Source organism: Telmatherina bonti (assembly GCF_933228915.1).
Source record: "Telmatherina bonti genome assembly, chromosome: 14".
Lineage (NCBI taxonomy): Eukaryota > Metazoa > Chordata > Actinopteri > Atheriniformes > Telmatherinidae > Telmatherina > Telmatherina bonti.
In genome coordinates this window covers 32,210,808-32,234,399 of record NC_136612.1, presented here as the reverse complement: position 1 = coordinate 32,234,399, position 23,592 = coordinate 32,210,808, and the positions used below count along the sequence as shown (strand labels likewise).

Below are 23,592 nucleotides of genomic sequence, written 5' to 3'. Positions count from 1 at the left end.
TTATTGCTTCTTCTCTTTCAGTTTGTCTTTAATTTTCTGTGGTTCGTCGTATTGTATCAAGCGCAGGATGTCCTTGTTGTCCATCACACCCTGAATGAATTCTCCCTCTGAGATTTTATCTGCAAAGATAACAAAAGAAGAAATACATGAACAAATGCTGCTGCTTTAGCATTTTTTTTGCAAACTCTTGTGAATTTGTCTGAAAGTACCATTTTCCTTCTTCCCAAAAAATGTCCAGATCTTTTCGGCCCTTTTCTCTGGCGTGTTTTCATCTTCGGGGAGATTCTTCTGGTCTTCAGCAGGAATCATGTTGAATATTGACTGCAGGAGAGGAGTATGGTTTTAAGATTCCTTCAGTTGTGCTCAATCAAATTCTACATTTTAATTTTTAAGGAATGAATGAAGTATGGCATGTGTTGGTTCCAGCAGCTCAGATGTGATAACCACTTGCTTTTTCTTGTCTTGTATCAGCATTTGTTAAAGATGTGAACTTCTGGGTTGTTAAATAGTTTCAAAAGTGGAAAGTTGAGATGAGCACTTTGCAAAAATATGACAAAATGATTAGCGGCTGGATTTTTTGTTTAGCTTCCATGTAATGACGACAGTTCAACAACTCAAAGACAGCCATTTTCCTTTCATTTCAGATAACCTTTTAGGGGGTAAAGCCATTTTTTCAGGAAATGAGTGATTTCCCAAACTTAAGCATCAGATCAACCCAATTTAAGCACCACATTTAGTTTTTCTTTGACTTGTTGTGGAAGGGTTTTGAATAAAGGCCCAATGGAGGGACGAAAAATTCCATCATTATTGATCAAAAGATGGGATTTTTGGTCAAATATACGTTTAAAGAAGTAGATGTACTTCTCCAATACTAAGAATAAAGGATGCATACCCTGACAATCTCTTGGATTTCATTTTTGCTGATGGTTCCATTGCCGTCGACGTCATAGAGAGCAAAGGCCCACTCCAGCTTCTGCAGAGTCTTTCCCCCAGAGGTGAGATGCAGTGCAACGATGTACTCCTTAAAGTCCAAAGTGCCATCTGCATTGGTGTCAAAACTCCTGAATACATGCCGAGCATACGCTGTGGGGTCTGCGCCTGGGAAAAAGCTGGCGTAGATGCCCTCAAACTGCTCCTTGGTGATCTTCCCCGTGGGGCACTCTTTCAGGAATGACTGGTACCAGGTGCAGAGCTCCACCTCAGTGTATTTGGTGTTGGACTTGAGTTCTTCCAGGAGCTCCTTTGACAGAGCACTGCTCTTTGTATTCCCCATCCTGCTCAAAAAGGTGGAAACCTTTACCCTTCCTTCTCCTCTCCTGTGTTTGAGGGATAAACTTCTGCAGAGCTCGATGGCGATTCTCTGCCTCGCTGCTAAATGAGATTATGGTCATCACTAACTAAATCCAGACAGCTGTCTTTAAGAGGATAACCTTGTCACAGTATTATGGCACCTTTTTAAAAGACATGTTTAAAAGCAGAAGGTTTAAGTAGAAATTTAATAACACTTTGTATCTAAACTTTAAAGTCTTTTAGAGAGCAAGCGGATAAAAACACACTGGCTGTTTTGAACACTGATTCAGCAAAGAAATACATTAAGATATTTTCAGAGGAAGAAAGTAAAAAAAAAAACAGGAAGCAGGAAATTAGATCAGAGTCAAGATATTACTGCCTTTTACTGGCTGGAGAGTACTCAGCAGGATGCAAGATGGATGCTGAGTTGTCCGACAACAGGGGGCATGTCACTGAGAAAGTCTGAAAAGCTCTGTAATTTATCTTTAAGCAGAACAAACTGGCTGAACATCGTGCAGTTGCAACAACTGCTCACTAGGGGGTGATATTCCCAGAAACAACCATTTACAAAGAAGAAATTTTTGATTATTTGTTTGCTTATTTACTTAAGTAACAAACCAAAATCGGTTTGTTTATTGCAAGTATACATTAAAGCAACAATCAATTGAATCAGTCTTTGGACTTTCTGTTTTATATTTGGTGTCTAAGCCTAATGCGGTTTTCACCAGAATGTGTCCAGTACGAGCAGCAGTGATATGTTGCTCTTCAATGTGTCATACTAATCTTCTGTTTGCTTTCTGCGAACTGCACAAGTGAACCAAGAGTCCTGGTTTTCAAGCAAGTTTCTTTCAAGGTAAGTCCCTCGAAAAAGGGAGATCTTTTATGTTCAACGGATTCTGATCATGGAGAGCTTTATATTATGCGAGAAGAAGAAATTTTAACGTGTTCTGAATTTAACAAGAAGCTGATGAAAAGAAGCAAGGACAGGAAAAATATAATCTCTTCTCATCAGAACCTTCGCTGCAGCATCTTGGATCAGCTAGAGACTTGCTTATAATGTTATTTAGCAATAATAAGTAGAAAGAAAAGGTGGTGCTAACTTGTTTGCAAGCTAAAGAGCAAGCTGTGGTAAAAAAAAAAAAACTCCAATGGACCTAACTGTAGTACTCAAAGCCAAGTTAATGTCATCAAGAGTAATAGCATAGCTGGATAATTTTGTCCTACATTGTCCTACAACAACCTGAGTCAGAGAATTAATTGTTATCTTGGGTTTTATGGCTAATATCTAATGCTAACTTAGTTAAACATAGGCAAAACTATTACGTTGTTCGGGGTTATTTAACAGAATAATATAACTTGGTTTCCAGATTCAGCAGACCGATGCGTTGAAAAGAAGACTGGGACACTGGCCAGAGCCAACACGGTGGTGAGGGGTGATACTGACCAGAGGTTGGGGGGTCGTGCAGCACCGCGTAGCGATGACTGCTCATACACAATGAGATGAGATTATCTGCATCTTCACTGTAATAATCTCTGGCCAGATGACAAGACCATCTGTTGCGCTGGTTCTAAATCCAAAGCGAGCAAAGTTAATTAAACAAGATGACAGATGAGTTTGACTGTTGGGGGAAAAAATGGCGGGATAAAGATGGGAAAAGCTGGCAGGCCTACTTCCATATATGATACAGGATTAGACTTTAAACGCAGATTTCTGCTGAATTCTTTCATGTCTTTTTCAGAGGTTTTACCACAAATCTAACTGGATAAACTGTTAAAGACTGTAAAACCTTGAACATGATTTTACATGAAAGACGTAGTTACATCTATAAATAGACCCCTGTTTAAATAAAATGTGTAATAAACTGGTTTTGCAGCAGAGTCAATGGGAATGTCACATCATCACAGGTTTGCACTGTTACTACGTCAAAAGAATAGTGTCTACACACCGTTTACACAGAATACTGGGTGACAAACCTGCATCTACTTCCACAGCTGTTGTTTGTGAGCTAAAACATAAATATTTAAAGGCAAAAAATTAAATTTTGGTTTGTTTCCGATTCTCCAAACAGGACTTGTAACTTCTAGTTACAAAGACAGTTATGTTCTGAACAAGCTGTAAACATGAGAATATTATTATGCTCTACGTATCAATACTCTGAAATCAATACTTCCATATCAGCCAGTCAAAATATCTTATATATATATATATATATATCTCATATATATATATATATATATATATATATATATATATATGTGTATATATATATATATATATATATATATATATATATATATATATATATATACATATATATATATATATATATATATATATATATATATATATTAGTATGGAGATACCACTCTGCAGGCTATTTCTCTTCTGAGAGTTTTAGGAAATGTAGCTGCGTGTGAAGCCAAGTGGTTTTCCTCTTGTGTCACATGATTATGGGAACCAATTAGATGTCCTGATGTCATGATGATGCTACAGCTTTTGGTGATCTTGAGGTTCTGTTTTGAAATTTTACTGATTTAATGCAGGTTACTTGGCAGGTAGTGGACTTTTGTTGTCTTTTTAGTTCCGAATTTGGGTTTTATTTTGTAGTTTTCTTTCTTTTGTTCCCATGTGTCTTGTTTCCTGTTTTACTTTTACTTTCATTAGATTTACCTGGACTCATTAGTTAAGTCATTCCACCTGTGTCTTTTTCTGTTTGTGTGTATATGATTAGGTTTCTGTTATTTGTGGCTGGTTCATTGTGAGTTTGCTTCTCTATGTTAGTTGCTCCTCAGTCTTCTGTGTTTGAGTTAGTCATCTGCCTTGATTGTTTGGAGTAAAACATCATGATTCTGCATTCCTGCCTCCCATCCTGCATTTGGGTCCACACCTCCACCACACCATGACATTACTGGACCACTATTACCAGATTTAGACGGTGGGGATGATAATGAACATAAAGAGCTTGTGGGACCTCCTATCTAAATTTCTCCTGGACACCACTGTTACACCCTGACATGACAGCTGCACCGCCAAAGCACTGGCCAATGCAAGTGTTGTGATCGATGTTGCATTTACTAAGAGTCTGCTTGATGGTTGTCAGAAGTGAGTCGACATCTCTGCCATCAGCTGGAGTAAAGTGAAGAAACTCCTCACACATGTCATCATTATGTAAATACGGCACTGCCACAGACACCTGCTGCTTCTTACGCACATCTTCTTACGCATTTCTTATGCATTTGGGTCCACACCTCCACCACACCGTGACATTACTGGGCAATAGCCTATTTATGTTTTGTCATAAAATAAATGTGAATAATCATATTTTAGTATGTAGTTTAATTATTGTAACAGTTTTAAAAACCTGTATTTAATTTTTGTCCATTTTGCTCATCAGTATACTTATTGTTTTAAAAGCATTTCTTTTAAATATTGTTGTTGTTGGGTTTGATTTATATTCTAAAAGCAGTTGTACATTGAAAAATTGGCTTTTTTTTTTAAGTGGCAAGAAGTATGAGTATCGGCAATGGTAAGCTTGTGGTATTTTAATGATGGGAAATATTTTGGTATTCCTCTTAAAACAGAGGGATGGGTGATGAGTTTAAAGATCACTTTAAACTGATTTTAAAGTGTTAGTCAGTCCAAAAAGTTTACCTTTTGCTTTAAATGACGTTTCACTTCCATGCAGAGAATTTCCTTCACTTTAAAAGAACTAATCTTTCCATGAACTACAAGATCATAAAGCTATGATGTAATTTGTTTGTTTGTTTGTTTGAATGCATTGATCAGTATATGATATATAGATCTGGATGCACTGTGTAAGGTTTTGGACATTAATCTACGTTAATCTCTTTTACTGTATGCGTCAGGGACCAAGAGGTTGCTGCTCATGTCTGACACAGCAGTAAACAAAGAGGCCCTCGGCTGGTTATAATCCCGCAGCATCCAATGCCAAGTAAAGCCAACAGCTAGGTGATTAAATGAACAATAAATACCATTCAAATTCATTTTTCTTTACAAAAAATGAAAGCTAGGAAACTAATTCTGTGTTTGCGTAACAGTTGTACATAATCTGCCAGGATTTTCCTGCAAACCTGCATTTCTACCTTTACAAAATCCAATTAAGAAACCCCAATCACGTACTTTTACATAATCGTTCAAGATTACTAATTCCGAGCACAAAACTTTGAACATTGCTATTTCGGAGGTAAAGGCGGTCATTCAAGCCTCACATCTGTCAGTCGTATACCCCCGTAGGTAGCATTATGTAACATTCACCAAGCAGCCGGCTTAATTCTTCATCAGATGTAACACTGGACTTACTTATCTTGTGTTTATATCCTTTATTACATGGAAGCTAATGTTCAGAATAATCTCCTTACTTTCATGGGAATTGCTCAGATGCAGCAACTTGTGCACATACAGCCAAGTTTGAATAGAAATTTATGATGCAATGTGTGTTTTACTGGAGTAAAAGGGAAAACGTGTCTGCATCTGTTTCTGCAAAAGTCTAATTCATTTCAATTAAATTAAAAACATTTTTAAAACATGTACAGAAGACACAGAAGGTTAAGCGGTTGTTTTCTTTAACTGGAATATATCATGCAAATAAAGTTCCTCTTCAATGTTATGAGGGTTTGCAACCTTTTAAATCTCCTTTGGAGCACAGTTGTCTCACAAAAATCAAATTGTGCCTACATGAGTTTAACACTGTTTTTTTGGAGACTTAAATCAAAATAATCCTCAAATGATTGTTTTATCTTAGTTGTGATTTATGAGAGTTTGACCCCTTGTATCCAGTTTTGATTGACAAGGTTATTGTTGCAGAGAGCAGACACTGAGGAGATGTTATTGGGGACTTTATTCGGATTTACAGTGCATGTTAAAAAGTAATCCATGCTCATCCAAAAATGACTAGAAGGTTTTGTTTTGCATGCAGAACACGCTCATGAGAATAATGATGCAGAAATGGCTTCAGGTAAAAGGGACATATCAATAGAGTCCCATTAAAATGTGTTGATTTTGCCCCTGAAATTTGATGTAATTATTTTTTTATTGAGTCAGAATAATCATGTTACCAAGATTAGTGTGTGGTTTTCCAAATCACAACTGTGTCCTCTATTACATGTCTCAAATCCACACAGAAACATTTGCATGGGCGACACCAGGATTTTTTCTCTGCAGTACCTTAATAGTAGCTTTATGACTGTAAGAGGTTTCTAATAAGTTTTTCAAATAAAAGACCAAATTACATTTCCAAGGAGGAAAGCCACAGGAAAAACTATTCAAACTGTTATATTGAATATCACATATGTGACAGTTATTGTCATTTCACTACACAGTGAAAAACTTTGACTGTATTAACTCTGAAATTGGTGTCCCACAAAAAACACATTTCCACTGTGGTCAGAGAGGGTGGAGCTTACTCACCGATTATGTCAGAGCAGAACAATGCACCTGTTGTTGATGATTCATGGCAAAAGCATTGATGGTCTCTTGCTCATCAAGGGCTCTTGCACGCTCTGCATTGATTGACAAGGAAGCCAGGTTGCTGTTTCTTGAGTCCCCGCTGTTGCTCCTCATGAATGTTTCGACGCATTGTAAACAAGAAAAGCAGGTTGCCGATGTGATGGGCAGTCTGAGTGAAATGCACACAAGTCTGTGCAGATCAATAAATGCATCTTTGTATGGATGGAGAAGGGAGAAAAAAACTTGTGTGGTGCTCACAGCTTGTCCCTGCTGTGTTTTCTGGTTAAATAGCCGTCCAACTTGGTGCAGTTCTGCAAAAAGGTTGTTTTTGGTTACCCCATAATGCTGAACCATGGGTGATAAGAGGTCCATTTGAAGAAATCACTGGTGTTTTGGATTCAAGGCAGGTGCCCCTTGCAGAACCACACAAGCCTCAGGTGAAAACCATCTTTTCAGTTCACTAACAAGTCTATCAATGACAGGGTAGTGGCAGTTCTGTCGAATGGCATCAGGAAAGTTGAGGGCTGGACACCTTCCTGTTTGAGCATCAACTACGAAGCCTTCTAAGTGCCCTGCAGTTTGCACATGTCGTCTCTCTGGTCTCAACTGGGTAAGGATTCCAGCTTTGGTTGCCAAGATTTGAGCTATGTCCCAAATTTCACACCAGAACTTTTCATTTCTCTTTTGATAGAAGGATGTAACTGTGGACTCAACGAGATCTATAGCAGATGCAAGTTGCAGATCTGGGGATTGCAGATGATCAGACAAGAATTTGGTTGTACAAAAGAATTCTTCAAACAGAGCACAACAAACTGACAGTCAATCAGTGCCTTTAATGACCTTGCTTCTGTCTTCCTTCGGGCATTTGGCTGCAGCATCACATCATCAAGTGTTGCACAGATTGTTGGCACAGTTTTCTGAATGGCCAACAGTGCAGAATACTGCAGAAACCCATCTAGTTTCTGACAACTTTTTCCAGTTCAAACAGTTTATCTGCAGATTGAAGTTCCTTTTGTTTCTTAAGGGGTCATATTTCTTAAAATATGACGCACAAGAGAGCCAGAAAAAATTATACAGCATCTGCACAATTTTAAAGAATTCTCCAGCTGGTTCAACATTGCTGGCACAGTCCACTATTACCAGATTTAGACGGTGGGCATGATAATGAAAATAAAGAGCTTGTGGGACCTCCTATCTAAATTTCTCCTGGACACCATTGTTACACCCTGACATGACAGCTGCACCGCCAAAGCACTGGCCAATGCAAGTGTTGTGATCGATGTTGCATTTACTAAGAGTCTGCTTGATGGTTGTCAGAAGTGAGTCGACATCTCTGCCATCAGCTGGAGTAAAGTGAAGAAACTCCTCACACATGTCATCATTATGTAAGTATTGCACTGCCACAGACACCTGCTGCTTCTTACGCACATCTTTGCTCTTATCCACTGTCAGTGCAAACACTCCGGCTTCCTGTACTTCCCACTTATTTGTTCCCTGACCATGTTTTCCACAATGACAATCCGTTCATCTTGTATGTCATGATGAGTGTATTTGGCATTTTTGGGATTAGAGGCAATCTTTTTTTTCAACAGTTTTGTCAAATTTCCCAATGACATGTAAAAGTTTTAAAAAAATTGATTGTGTTTGATGTTTCCGTTTCCCTGTGTCCTCTCTGTGCAATAGTTTGACAAGCAGTTTATTGTAATGCCTCCACAACTGCCCGCATATGTTCCCGGTTTTAACGTACCATTTTAGAATGTCCCTCACTGAGTGCATTACTTATATTTGAACCACTCTCTTTCCTCAGCTTGAATTCAGTCCATGCATCCACTGCATATTATTGGACAGCACTTGCATCATGTGGGCAGAATTACTACGCAGCTTTGACCCATGTGCTGAATCCATCCTGGGTAAACACGGTCTCTTTACAAAATTGGTGGCCTCCGTGAACAAAATGTCTGCATGTAAAGCAAAACACACAGTCCTTGGTGACCGAGTACTCCAGTATAACTACTGTATATTGTTTGTACCACCGTCGGTTGAAAGACTGCATTTCCAATCAGCACTTCTTAGCCCGGTATTTAGTCAATACCGGTCGACGTGGTCCTTCACAAGGGGTCTGGCTGATATCAGATAAAGCAAGGCGGGAGTCATTGCTAGCTCCACTGCAGCCTGAGAGGGGAGCAACAGGGTTGGGGTCCTGCTCAGGATTGTGCTGCATCTCATCACACAGCGTGGGCACCTGTCCTTCACCATCCCCTTTGTTGTCCTTAGCATGGATCTGCTGAGCCTCAATGCTGCTACGATCCTTGCTGTGGTCCACTTCCAGGTCAAGTGTAGCTGGTTCATCTGTTTCCATAGGTAGTCGCGGTCGTTTTTGTTGATATATGAGAAACTTCTCCATTTTAAGCTTCGGATCACATAAGCGCACTGCTAGCCACTCTAACAAGTTCACTGCGGTACAACTGAACTAAATGAATGAGATCAGTTAAGTGCCGTGATAGCGACTCCTGCCTTTACGAGTGAGGCTTAGTGCTAGCACTTTCTATTTATACTTCATGCCAACAAAATAATACTTATTCTAAACAACCACATTTATTTATTTGATTTAATTTCTCAATCTTTTTCATAACATTATTGGGGTTGCTTAGCAGTTGCTTCGCCAAATCTGGGTGTTGCTCTAGCAACCCCAAGCTACTGCCTAGCGTCACCCCTGAATATTTGTAAAATAAAAATCTAAGGGATTTTACTGAGGATTTGTCTATTCTGTTCTTTAACACTTGAAGGCATTCACTGAGAAAAAGCTGTAAGTTATAAAGTGAAAGACTTCTGTGATTTAGCATCTTTTTTCATTCTTCATTTTTAACTCAGATTTGTAGTTTTGCAACAGCATGGTTTAAAAAAGCATCTGTTAGAAGTTAGAAGTCTGTTAGCGCCATCTGTGAGCGCTAGCAAATTAACAGTCACTCGATAATGACAGACAGCTTTTTTCCACCACAACATGGCGGCGTAATAAACAATGTGACGTCACTGAGAGTGGTCTATACATTTTATATTTCAGTAACACTACATTCAAACCATAGACTGTATATAAAGAGATGGACAGAATCTCTGTGACGTCATCCATAGGTTTCTGAAGAGCTGAATTGAAGCTAGGTGGGCGGTTCCTACCGTCGCCATGTTGGCAGCGTCATGCGCGTAGTCTCGCCTGGTAAATACAAATATGGGCAAAGAGGTGGAGCTGAGAGGGGGGCTGTTAGCATCATAGTGGATGATTGACATCGAGCGAACTCCGAGCTTTCTGTAGCTAAGAGCTAACCGAGCTAACCCCGAGATAACAGGAGCTAACCCGCTAACGGAGGTAAGCAGGTGCCATTGTTCTACGTTCTTCTGACTTGAAGCCGGAGATTGGAACCTGTCAATCAAAAGGACACGCCCCTAAATTTGCCAAACTTCGAGATTAAATTACTTTAAAATGGGCGAGTTAGAAAAGAATTCATCCCCCCCACAGTTGTCATGAAGGTAAACCTGACCTATAAACCGAAAATGGATTTTTGAACCAGGCTGTAAACATGTTTATTTCTGCCGTGAAGTTGGTCTTTTTAACATGGGAGTCTATGGGGATTTGCTCTGTTTTGCAGCCCCTAGTGGATGAAGGGGGAACTGCAGTTTTATGCACTTCCGCATGGGCTTCACTTTTTACCGCCGGAGGTAGATTCAAACTGATCTTTACAAATCAACATGCTTGATAAAGTTACGTGATGACATCTGATGTTGTAATTAAGTGTCCTGTGCACTGTAAAAAAAGAAAAAGTTGGGTGAACTTAAAATTTCAAGGCAACAAACTTCGATAAAATTTTAAGTTGAACAGCTAAACTAAATATTTTAAGTGAGCTTTTGAGTTTGCTCAACTCTAAATTAGGATTTTTACAACTCAATTGTAAGTTCCACTAAATTATAATTTTATGTTGTAATAACTTTTCATCTTTACTTCTGGTAACTGTTCCACAAGTTGTACTAATTTAAAAATCTACATGGTTCTAACTTTCAATCCTTTCTTGCTCTAACTTTTTCATAAGTTGTAATAATGTATCATTTTACACTGTAATAACTCATTCTTTCACAAAATCCACTTGAATTTGATTAAGTTAGAATAGCAGAATAATTTAAGAGTAATTTAAAATTGCACACTGTTAATGTAACTCAACTTCATAACTTAATTTCAATCACTTCTAATCAAATTCATAAATAATTACAGATGCAACATTCATCCTCAAAACCTTAGTTTTATTTAAACTAGCAGCACTTAATCAAATAAAAAGGCAAATAAAAAAACAGCTTGTGCTTTTATCAATATAAGAAAAATGAGAGACAACTTGTGCTCATAAAAAAAGGACAGTTGGACAGTCCTATGCAAGCTTGAAAGATGTGATTTCAAAGCACTGATGGTTCTGAAAGTGCAGCAGTCCCTGTGTTTGCAAAGCCATGTTGAACCTCTGTGATGTGGCCGATAATGTTTCAGCTGAACAGCTTCAGTGGCGTTGGTAAACTTGCAGAACTTGAACTGCGTTCATTTCAATCTGGAAAACAAAGATGACAATTTGCAGGGAATTACTAAGGGTGTCAGCAGAAATGTTATACATTACACATAACATTTTATAAATTTAATGACAATGCAAAGACTAGACTAGACCCTTGAGCTGAACAGAGTACACATTCAGTGTTTTTATTTTAAATAAATTTTGCTGCAGTAAACATTAATTACAAATAACATATATTATTTAAGGTTATCAACCTATATCTATACCTAAACCCAACACCTACATCAGTTTAGGTTAAGAAAGTCAGCAGTCAGTATAAAACAGGGCAGTCAATTAAATGTATTTCAATGTTTTTAAACAGAGGGAAAATATATCCAGGCCTGGCAGCCCACAGTGGGTCATAGGACAAATATTTAAACCTTTTTTTAATCAAAAGCAATGTAGTAAATTCAGGGCAGGCCAATATTATGACCAACACAATATTTTAAATAGGTAGATTGGCCTTTCCTACCATTACACTATAATAATTTGATCAACTCGGACATGACTTATATCTTATCATTCTAATATTTAAATGGTAGTACCATGAAGTGTTTTATTGAACTTACAATGATGTAAATGTTACTACAAAAAAGTGTTACACAAACTGCTCCATGTTGTCCTGATACGTAATACATGAAATATCAGCTAATGTGTTAGCATTAAAACTCTAATGGCTACTCCCTTAGCTGCAGCTAGTAGTCGAGCATGAATTAACTGAATACTAACCATCAGAAGCTAACATGTCTTGTCCTGTTTGAACAGTATCAGCCCAGATAAGCTAGCTGCTAACTCATGCAGCCGTTCTGCTAACGGCTGCTGAGTGAAAAGCTGTTTGTGTTTAAATGTTGAAAATGTGTAGGTTGCCTCCACCATAAATCTACAACATACTACACAACACTAGTCACCACTTCCCATACCATTTAAACTTAATTTAAATAAAAACTTACCGGCGTGGAGTCCAGCTCGAGGCAGCACAGCCAAGTGAGACTTCAAGTGAAAATAGCAAACTCATAAAGTTGGTTTTCCTGCATTTTACAACAAAGAAATTAAAGTTAGCAGAACTGTTGTCCCTTGTATTGAACTCCAACTTAAAGTTATCATTTTTAACGACTCACCTAATTGTTTTGGGGCAAACAACTTGCTTGTTTTGTTGTGATTACTAACATTATTGCTTTAAATGCCATTAATACATATTTTCAAGTCTTACCTACTTAAATGACTGTTTCAGGCCAACCAATACAAGTTGGATTTTTTGCAGTGTAAAGAATTCAGATAAAACTGACCTGATGTCAGTCAGCTTGGAAGATTATGCATTTAATTTATGTTTCAGGTTTCAAAATTATCAGTTTACCAATGCTTAAACTAAATGTGACAGATGGGAGCTGCAGAAAATTGGTAGATAAATGGATCAGATGTTTCCTCTGAACATCAGTCGTCTCCGCCGCGTACAGCTATGAAGAGATTTGTCCTGCACACACATACACACTATTATGGGTGGATTTTCATATCAGCCTTTGAACATTATGTCACTGGTCTCAATAAAACAGGCTCTTGATCTTCTGCAATCAATTTGCCAACGCAGAGAAAAACGGGGGAATGGAAGCAGCGAGAGCTGTGTTTGGAATTTTAATCCCACTTCACCGTATTCTCAACGGAAGTCTGGAGCATAATTCGCCATTTGTAATGTATGATATTACATGAAAAGATTTATCGAAGGGGAGGAGCAATGAGGTTGTACAAACAGCACAGACCAAAGAGTGGAGGAGTTCAAATGAAGCAGAGGAAGACGAAGGCTGCCATGGGTTTCTGTAGAGGTACAGCGAAGGAGCCGTATGAACAAGGTAGCAGCACTTCCAAAGATCTGGTGGATGGATGTTCGCAATTCTCACCAAAGGAGACCCAAATGCAACAAGATTATGAAGATTTGACATATCTGCTGGGAGGCAAAACATCGGGGCTACAAACTGAAAGCCAGGATTAGTTGCCCTTTTCATTCCCTCTCCTCTGGCCTGGCCTCGATCATGAGGCTAGAGCGCGGGCAGCGGGCATCCCTGGCGATTACCCTTAACTTTATAGCATTTGCTTTTGCCATATCAGCAGTGAGCACCAGCTACTGGTGCGAAGGGACCAGGAAGGTACCCAAGCCCTTCTGTACTGGGCCACCGTTGAAGGTGAAGCAGTGGTTCTGCATCCGCTTCAACAGCTCCAACCTCAACGACAGCCGACAGGTGCAGTACATCTTTGAGACGGGAGAGGAGAAGTTTATCATGAGGAAGTTTCACACGGGAATATTTTTCTCCTGTGAACAGGCTGCTGATATGAATGGTAAGACGAAGGTGAAATGTTCAGCAGCAAGTGATGTTGGGGAAAGAAACAAAAATATAAATCTGTGATGGTTATTGTAGCAAATGTTAATGATAGCCGATGAAAGCGCTGCTGATGAAAGTTTGTTAAATATTATTTTAGAGGATTTAGAGCCAAACTAAACAAGATGGCATAAATTAACTGTACAGGCAAACAAGTATTTACAATTTATTTCCCACAACAGAAGTATGTTATCTGCATATGTCTGGTCATACAGACTCCTGCAACAATTTGTCCCAAAATCTATGTATCATGCAGCTGAACATTTTGGTCACGTTGTTGAAAAGACAGTTATGCTAGTCCTGCAGGTTTTCAATGTTATCATGCTCCAACATAACTGGCTCAAATTAATGAGTCATTGTGCAGAACTTCATGAGCTTTTGGATCTTTTTAATTTAAGTCAGGTATGTTGGAGCAGGGAAACATAGAAAATCTGCTGGACCTCAGCCACTGTAGAGCCGATTTCAGAAGCCCTGGACTATGATTTTCTGTACAATGACTCATTAAACTGAGTCATATGTGTTGGAGCAAGGAAACACAAGACACACAGGTTAAAGGGAGGTTGATAGATTAGTCCTACAGGTTTTTAATGTCTCCCTAGTCCAAACCCACCTGACACAAATTGATTAGTTATCGTGCGGAACTTAATAGGCTGTTGGAGACATTTAGTCTGAGTCAGGTATGTTGGAGCAGGCGACACTGAAAATTTGCAGGTCAGACTAAATTTAGTAGCTCTGACTTATAATGTTTTGCACAATGACAATGAGGCAAATGTGTTGGAGCAAATACCTGCACTCACCACTCATTGGACTGAACTGCCGGTTTTGCAGACAACAAAAGATACGAACAGTAAATTGTAAACTGATAAATAAATTTGAAAAAAAAAAGAAAATAAATTATTTTAACATAATTTAAACCAGATGATATAAGATTATTCAAATTTTTAAATAGAAAATATACATTATGTGTAGAATTAACAGGATAAATTAAATAAAGCTGTTCGTAAACCATGCACTGCATTTAACCAGTAAAACATCAGGATAAAACCTCATACTCACTAGTACTAGCATCGTCATCATGACATCTAATAAGTTGTAATGATCATGTGACAGAAGGAATAAACTGTAGCTGTGATTCACACATAATTGTATTGTTTAAAATTCCCAGAAGGAAAGAAGAGAAACAAACAAACAAAACATGTTTTGTATACAGTAATATCGAAATAATCACAAAATGATCTAATCTGTTATTTTAAACAATTTATGACTCCAAAGCGTCGCTACGCTCATCCTGCTTGGCATCAACTTGAACGATAATCCAACAAACTTTTATTTCTAACTAATATAACCAGATTATGAATCTGCATTACATAATGCCGTAGAATCACTGCATCATCTCTCATTATCAGTTTTATATCAATAAAGTAACTCATAGATAATTGATTTGTATTTTTTAGGGTACTGAAAAGCCTAAGTCCATATCTTTTAATGTTATCTCAGTTTGTCAACCCTCTGATTCTCTATGTGTCGCAGCAGTGGCTGCTTTTTGTGGCATCTGACCAAATATTAAGTCAACCTGTGAGTTAGTTTATCTCCCAGTAATATCTGTGTGTTACTCATTTGCCTTTACATGTCCTATATAGTTCACTAATTCTCTCATTTATTCGTTCATGCCTTCATTAACATCTGATGTCTCAAAATTGCGTCAGATAACTTCCTGCTTTAGGACATAGTCTTAACTAAAATTGTAGTTTTTTATATCTAGTTATTCTCTATTATTCATTCAATGGATTTTATTCATTCTAATTTATATATTATTTATACATGATACATGTAATGCTAATTTTCATCTCTGTTGTTATGAATTGATTTATTTTGAAATTGTACTTTACTGTGTTCAAGTATTTTTCTTTCTGTGGCAAAACTCGGAAACAAACATAAATGCAATGTTTTGTTATTTAAAAAAAGTGTTGAAACTGATATTTTATGGATTTATTTCAAAGTATCAATACACCTGTCCCTACAACCTGATATTTGCATAAAATGTAATTAAAAAATATTGGTTGTTTTTTAAAAAGTTATTTGACACATTTACAATCAAAACACTGCGATGGACTGGCAAGCTGTCCAGGGTGTACCCTGCCTGTCGCCCAATGCCAGCTGGGATAGGCTCCAGCTTCCCCGCGACCCTGAATTGGATTAAGCGGTTTAGAAAATGGATGGATGGATGGACAATCAAAACATTCTCATTTTCTTGGAGGAAATTTATTCTGCTTCTTCCTTTCTACAGGGTTCACCTGTCGACATTTTGCTGAGATTGCGCCTGAACATGAGCGAGGTCAGTGCCCTACCTGTCTGAACACGAATAATCAAAGTACTTTGTAGCTGTACTTCAACGTTTACACTGCTTTTTTTCTTTTCTTTTAGACAATGATATTATTATTGAATTTTGTTTAAGGGGTGGTTGAGAAAACAGTTAATGATAGAGTAACAACAGTGAAATAGTGAGTGAACATTTAAACTCTAATGGGATAACAAACATGTATTTTTAGCATCACATACCCAAATCCAGTGTTACAGACGCTCAGGCAGCTTAATTTCCACAATTTTTTCAAGTTAATTAAAGTTACTGAAAAAGGGTTTAGTTTCAAGGTTAAGTATGTTTTTCAAGTATCTTTACTTTACTTAAGTAGATCTACCTGTGGATACCTTGAAGCCCTACTTCGCTACATTTTAAATACCTCTTCTTTCTATTTAACAGCATTTCTACAAAGTATCACAAGCTTCGTTTCCGTTCCAACCTCGTAAAACCTAAATATTGCAACAAAAAACTGGTAACGGGAACACCCACATTTAGAAAAGCCTCTCAAATATCATTTTCAGATGTTTCCATGTAGAAGTACATCACAAAAGTGTGATGGAAACCCTTCTTTTGCATTTACACATCCAGGACAGACGTACGGGGTCACATGACCAGTTTATTTTAGGAAAAGATGGTGCAGTATCGATAGACAGAGAAGTGGAAGTAAATATTTTGTTCAAATTATTTAAGACGAATATAAATGTCATCCTTGACAGCAAAGAACAGCCAAAAGCAGAGTTTTGTAAGAAATTAGAAAGGTAAATGAGGAAGAAGAGCTTAAAAAACCCGTAAAAATTCTCTACAGCAGGGGCAACTCTGGTCCTCGAGTGCCGCAGTCCTGCAAATGTTAGGAGTTTCTCCCTGCAACACACCTGGCACACATCAGATCTCTTTAGCAGACTTGTGCAGAGCTTGACATCAAACTATGCACAAGTCTGCTAATTAGCCATTGATTTGTATCAAGTGTGTTGCAGCAGGGAAACTCCTGACATTTGCAGGACTGCGGCACTCGAGGACCGAAGTTGCCTACCTCTGCTCTACAGCAAGTAGTAGCAACCCCGAAACACGGCTACGTGTCAAAAAACGCAATTCTTGTTAAAAAAAAAAAAAGGTTTACTTCACGAGGACTGTAGTTTACGCTCTGAACACCATTTAATGGAAAAACAAGCTAATTGCATTTGTAATTTATTTAAATATGAAGAAATATTAGTTATTTCTAGTGAAAATTTGTTGTGCAAACGCAGCTACTTTCACATTGCAGGGTATCTGATAGGGTAGAATAACCCCCTCCAGTCCTGCAAGAAACCACCGGCAGGCAGGTTTTCCATGCTTTCCTGCTACAACACTTAAATAAAAGAGACATAGTGCAGCACTTGATATTCTGTTAGGTCTTTTTAATTAGATCCGGGGTGTTAAAGCAGGAATACATGAAAACCAGCTGGATTGCAGCTCTCATAGGACCAGAGTGAGTAACCTTGTGACTGGGGATTAGTCTACTAAACCAATCCTAGCGGGCAGGTAATGTTAGACCTTCCATCAACAACAGCTGGGCACATCTGTCATGGGGCAGTGGTATTCTCACCATCAGAACCAGCAGTAGCTGCACTGACTGGTAGTAAAACATCCAAAGTGGAGTCAGTTTTCTTTGAGACTTTGTAAGTTACATGTTCCTCTTCAGATTACATCTTAAAAGGACAAGTGTGAACTGAGTCACAGAGGGTTTTCCAGTGTTCCCAGTAGTAGCATTTGTAATAATACACCATTGCATCAGCCAATACATTCAATTATACAAGTATAATCAAAAACAAGTTCTTACTTAAGTCCACTTAAGTAAAAGGTCAATGTGGTACCTTTACTCGTACATTTTTGCCTGTTTAAGTATACTTTTACTTAAATACAGTGTTTGTGTCACATAGGTTCTTGTGATTCCAGCTAATCCCCACTGCTAAAGGCATAGAGTGCCAGACAAGTGTCAAAGGGGGGGAAAGTTCTTTATTAAAAGTCCTTGGACAAAGATGGCCGTTCTGCTTCATCTCCATACTTAAAAATCCCATACACAGGCCAAGAAGTGGGGTAGCCTTAGGTGTTCAAGTACTTGGAGGGGGATCCTGGGGGCGTTTCGTCCTCGTAGAGACCCGGTAGTCTCGCCGCTGCTTTCCTTGGTCTCAGCGGTGCGGCCGTTGGCTGTTGGGAAAACACAGAAGGGGCTTAGACACACTTCCATCTTGGGGAGCCAGCCCACTCATTCAAAGCAGCTAGGTGGATCAACTTTCCTTTACTGAGCTGTTCAAGTCGCATTGTATTAGGCTGGTGATCCCTGCTGCACCTCCCCGGTCCAACAACGAGTCTTCTCCATGTCCTTGTTCTTTTGAGTAGTCCCCATCGGTCTCAGTGCCATCCTTACTTGAGGCCAGTACCAGTTCCCTCTTGTAATTCCACACCTGCTCCCTTTTATTCTGTATTCTAGCTAATCTCATGGCAGGGAGGGGGAATGCCAGCTCTGGCTAATCAGCTAATCAGTGTCCTTACCCATAAAGTTAAAACCACCACAAAAACCATGCAAGATATAAAACCAAAGTAAAATGTCTATATAGCCAAAGTAAAAAGATATAAAACCAAAACAGAGCAAGACTTCCTGATTGAGTTTTGTCCACTTTTGAGATTTGAATGGGAAAATCATGCTAAATGGTCATCAAAATATTCATACTGATACATTTCAAGGCTACAACATTACAGAGTCTGTAAAAAGATTTAAGCCAGAATAAGGTCAATTTTGACTGTTTTGAACCGGCGTTGGCTAATAGCCCCCTACCCTCCTCTGTATAGTTTACAGTCATAAAAAATATATTTTTTATTTATGTAATTGTTGAGCGTCAATCATAGACACTGCTTAACTTAACAATAGCTGCATTATTTTGACTGTTTTTAATTTGATTGTGATATTTTCGCAACTCATCTTGTTGGCATTAAACATCAGCAGGGGGTGCTGGAACATCTTGGATTTTTCATGAAGAAATGTGTTTTCAGTGAATGTATCACTAATCATCTCAAGGTGTGTTTGCAGGATATAGAAAATGTGTGACACCTTAAATATGGCTGCAATTTAAATATATATTTTCGCATTCATACTTACTTATTTGGACAGAAACTGTTACTTTGCAATGCTTTCACACATGTCATTTTCTTGCACAGTTTTAAAAGTATTCTTTTGCTCATTTGCATGATTATCTTTTGTTTGTATATGTAAATACAGATGACTGTGTGTGTGTTTGTAGTTTGGTTTTGTGATTACTGTGTATTTACAGTCATATATGATGTAGCAATACTCAAGTTCCCCAAGGAGGGATAAATAAAGGTCAATCTTTTTTTCTTTTTTTTTTTAAATGGTTGGGAACTACTTTAACATCTTCCAAATGAAACATACACTTGTCCTGTTGTTGTTGTTGTTGTTGTTGTTGTTGTTGTTGTTGTTGTTGTTGTTGTTTTTTGAGGCTACGGAACTATAGACTGAGGCATAGTTCCGCATAGTTTTTTTTAGCATAGAAGGATGCAAAAGGTGTCAGAAAATCCATGTGTCAAATTTGATATGTACAACATCAAAGGGTTAAAGTTAAACAGCATTGTTTTCTTGTAATCCCACTGACAGTCAGGCTCAGGACAAGACAGGATGTATTTTTTAACAGATCCACAGTTCCACAGGCAAAAACAAAGGATGGGTGCCAAAATATCTGAGTTGTCTTATTTTCTTGAGACCCTTCCATTGGATTGGGGTTCCAGAAATACCAATCTGACCATGATGAGTGGAGTTTGACTCGCTGCAAGAATCATCACTTTGCATGCAACTTCTGCAATGAAAACAAAGCAGGAACAGTGGTGTGTTATCTGTGCCATATTGTGGATTTTTTTTTGTTTCCAAGAGGAAAGAATATATGCAGCTGGATGGCTGCCATTCCCATCTTATGCTTTTGTCTCAGGTTCTTCTTTGTCATAATATAAGGAGAGGACCACACTCCTATATGTCACACTATCAGGTAGTTGATGCATTTGTCGCTATCTGGCTGATAAACCAACCAGTTAATGTCATGGTAGACTATGCAAACACAACATACAGTTGATCAAAGTTTTTCAAACTAAACAACACAAAAGCATCCCATCCAGAGCCAGACTCATTGGAAATGGGGGTAAAGTCTAAACAAACACATCTTTTTCAGGTTTCCAAACAATGATCTGTTTATGTTCATGTCTGTGTGATAGATTCTTTCTCCAGTCTTCTCTAAAACATTTCATGAAGGTTCAGTTTTTTTTTTTTAAAGACTTCATGAATGGTTGTGCAATGATGATCCTTTCTCAGCTAACATCTTCATTCAGACCTGTCCTACTCTGATCCACGTCTGCCTTAAAACAAATGGGATTACGCATCAGTGACTCGGTACAGTAAAACTAATTTCCGTCTCTTTTTTGTCCTGTTTTGTGTGTCCCCAGGTGTGCTGTGGTTATGCGTTGTGGGAGAGAGCCTGTACCTCAGCCTTCTCCTCATGGGCGGGGTTCTGATGATTCTGGAGCAGTGTCCGTGCTTTAGCATCATGAATAAACTGAAAATCAGTGCCTTCGCTGCCATGTGCACTGCCCTCTCAGGTAGCTTCCATGTTAAGCTTTGACAACATCCTTTTCTGATTATAATCTACATGTTACAAAGCTTTTAAATAATGATTTTCTTTTAGAGGGCTGTTGGGTAAGACCTATGAGTGAAACGGGTCAAAGTTGTCGGAAATTGAGGATGTAGTCTATCAGTTATGTTTTTTTCCCCGGTGTTATTACACTCGTGTGCCCACCGCGCTGGAGAGTCTGAGCAGGGCAGCAGGTCATGAGGCTGAGGATGACAGTCAAAGCATTCAGAGCAGCTAACTGCACTCTACCCACTCATTGCCTTGGAGGATTTGCTGGTTTTTGGACTAATCCGATTGGAACCAGGGCAGTGGTTTTGGGATGTGCCAAGACCTGCCCAGAGGAGCTCCCTCCCATCCCCCTCTGTTGTTACCAGTTAATCCCAACGCAAGCAGCAATACTGAGGCTGAATGTTGACTGAGGGAGGGCCAGAATCAGCCCACCTCACCTCTGTCTCACTTTGCTTTCACCCATTGTAGATTAAGTAACATTCCCGGCCTCTATAGCAGATATAATCCATGGTTTTGTAATAGTGATGTGAGGGGGGGTTCCCATATAAAAACAGTCTCAGGGCAATACCCAGCTAGTGATTCCTTTTCTATGAAAAGCTGCTAGAAACAATTCATTTTCCTTCACATTAAACATCTTTGTATTACATTTTTGTCTTTATCCAGCTAAAATGCAGAAAACATTTGCATTTGAAGTAAAAGAAAAAAAAAAAATCACCAGAACTAGTCATACTTCTTCTTGTCCATGGGCATCACCATTTTTGACTGAGAAAAAGTGAATAACTATTTATAACTATATATATATATATATATATATACATATATATATATATATATATATATATATATATATATATATATATATATATATATATATATATATATATATATATATTTTTTTTTTTTTTATATTTATATATATATATAAAAAACTATATAAATAACTATGTGTAATAATTATATATGACTAACACCAATCAACATCTTTTTAGATGTTGTAAAAGAGGAAGTCTACAAGTGAAATGTCTTTGTTTGTGGTCTAGAAAACATATTCTGTAGCCTGTACTATCACCCTGTGGTTCCACCATACAAACCAGTTTATACACTTCAAACCAGTTAATTGAAACATGGAGAGATGTTAGCTGAAATTTGGCAATCCTCAAATTATGTACAACTAAAACCTAATGATATTTGAAGAACAAGCATAGCAAAAGTTATGTTTAAGTTATGCTAGCATGGCTAGCTTGCTAAAAGAAACATTAGCATGAGTAATACTGGACCAAAACTAAACTACTAATCTGTCAGCTAAAAATATTTTTGTTTATACAATTATGAAGTAAATACTGTGTGTTTCAAGTTGCTGCGTGCTTCACTGGTTTTCAATTCGCTAACTAGCAAGTTGCGCAAGCTAACCAATAAAGCAGGTTTTTTAAAAGGTCTTGGATGCAGACTGGAGAATGAGGCAGGGCTGGATATTGAAACCCTGCCCCCTTAACGTTTTGATTGGTGGCCATTGCTAACCTTAACCCTAACCCCTAACACCCATTGCCCATCTAACCACACCCATTTGACATCCAACCACGCCCAATATCCAGCCCCGACCCATTCTCCAGGCTGGAGCCGGAGGTAATTGGGTTTTGTTGAGGTTGACGACTCATTCAGTTCACAGTACAGAGCAGGAATCCCCAATCCTGGTCCTTGAGGACTAGTGTCCTGCAGGTTTTCCAAGTGTCCAAGGGGACTGCAACAGTTTTTACTGTATCTAATTGATAAAAAGTTGTAATTAACATCTTGTTTTACAACAGTGTTATGCATTTATAGTTTAAGATTAACTCTTACCAGATGTTTAAACATGGTGTTAAGCTGTTAACATTTAAAAATTTTCAATCATTCAACTAAGATTATCCATGAAAAAAACAAACAATTAAAATACATCAAAATATTACTTCATTACGTATACAATTTAGACTGAAAAACTTATGATGTTTAAAGCGTACTTGCTGATTATTCTGTTTTTATAAAGGTGCATTTGAGAAGTTTTGATAATTGCAGCAACTATGTATTTTAATGCACAACACTACATTTCTTCTTCATTGCAGGCCTTTGTGGGATGGTGGCCCACATGATGTTTACCACCGTATTCCATCTGGCTGTTTCTATAGGCCCAGAAGACTGGCGGCCCAAGACCTGGGATTACAGCTGGTCTTATGCGTACGTACTTCTTATATCTCCAGCCATGGTGAACTTAACCGTTATTATATTATGATAAAACAGTTTTTTCCTTCTTCTCTCAGCTTAGCGTGGAGCTCCTTTGGCACCTGTATGGGCTCTGCGGTGACAGCGCTGAACAGATACACAAAGACTATCATAGAGTTTAAATTCAAGCGGCGGAACATCGAGAAGAATCTGATCATCAAGCAGAAGATGATAGACCTGGACCTCCCAGATCAGATGTGGGACATGTACCTGACCGCTGACCCAGACACCCCACCAGAACTGCTGGTCAATGGCCACAAGCCATCCACAGGATCGCCGTATGTGGTTGAAATGGACGATGAACCAGAGGAACACGTTGAGGCCTATTGTTAAAAATAAACCAGGCATTCCTATTCTGGACTTGGCTTGACTTCTAGATTTAAATATCTGAATCAGGAGAACATTTTCCTCCTTGCTTCACATTTTATTTATATCTGCAAGGGCAGGACCCAGATTCTTTTCATAGCAATAATCTAACATGGTCGGCTTTCATATGACATGCTTTAATCAAGTCTTTCCATGTGACAGAGAAGGGGGCTGTGTTTCCAGCATTTTCACACTAAGCTGAGGCAGACTGTAGGATGAACAGGCTGCAGCA

At 38.4% G+C, this 23,592-nt stretch overlaps 2 protein-coding genes across 2 annotated transcripts; one reads left to right on the top strand and one right to left on the bottom strand.

Annotated features, from left to right (window-relative positions):
- On the bottom strand, positions 1 to 1,273 carry rcvrna (recoverin a; the record flags this gene model as incomplete). Its single annotated transcript, XM_079253601.1, has 3 exons — positions 1 to 119; positions 210 to 321; positions 893 to 1,273. 3 exons carry the CDS (start codon positions 1,271 to 1,273, stop codon positions 1 to 3), a joined length of 612 nt encoding a protein of 203 aa, XP_079109727.1.
- A 12,088-nt stretch (positions 1,274 to 13,361) lies between these two features.
- On the top strand, positions 13,362 to 23,327 carry LOC306765770 (germ cell-specific gene 1-like protein; the record flags this gene model as incomplete). Its single annotated transcript, XM_079253274.1, has 5 exons — positions 13,362 to 13,665; positions 15,994 to 16,041; positions 20,548 to 20,700; positions 22,838 to 22,949; positions 23,033 to 23,327. 5 exons carry the CDS (start codon positions 13,362 to 13,364, stop codon positions 23,325 to 23,327), a joined length of 912 nt encoding a protein of 303 aa, XP_079109400.1.
- Positions 23,328 to 23,592: the final 265 nt, after the last annotated feature.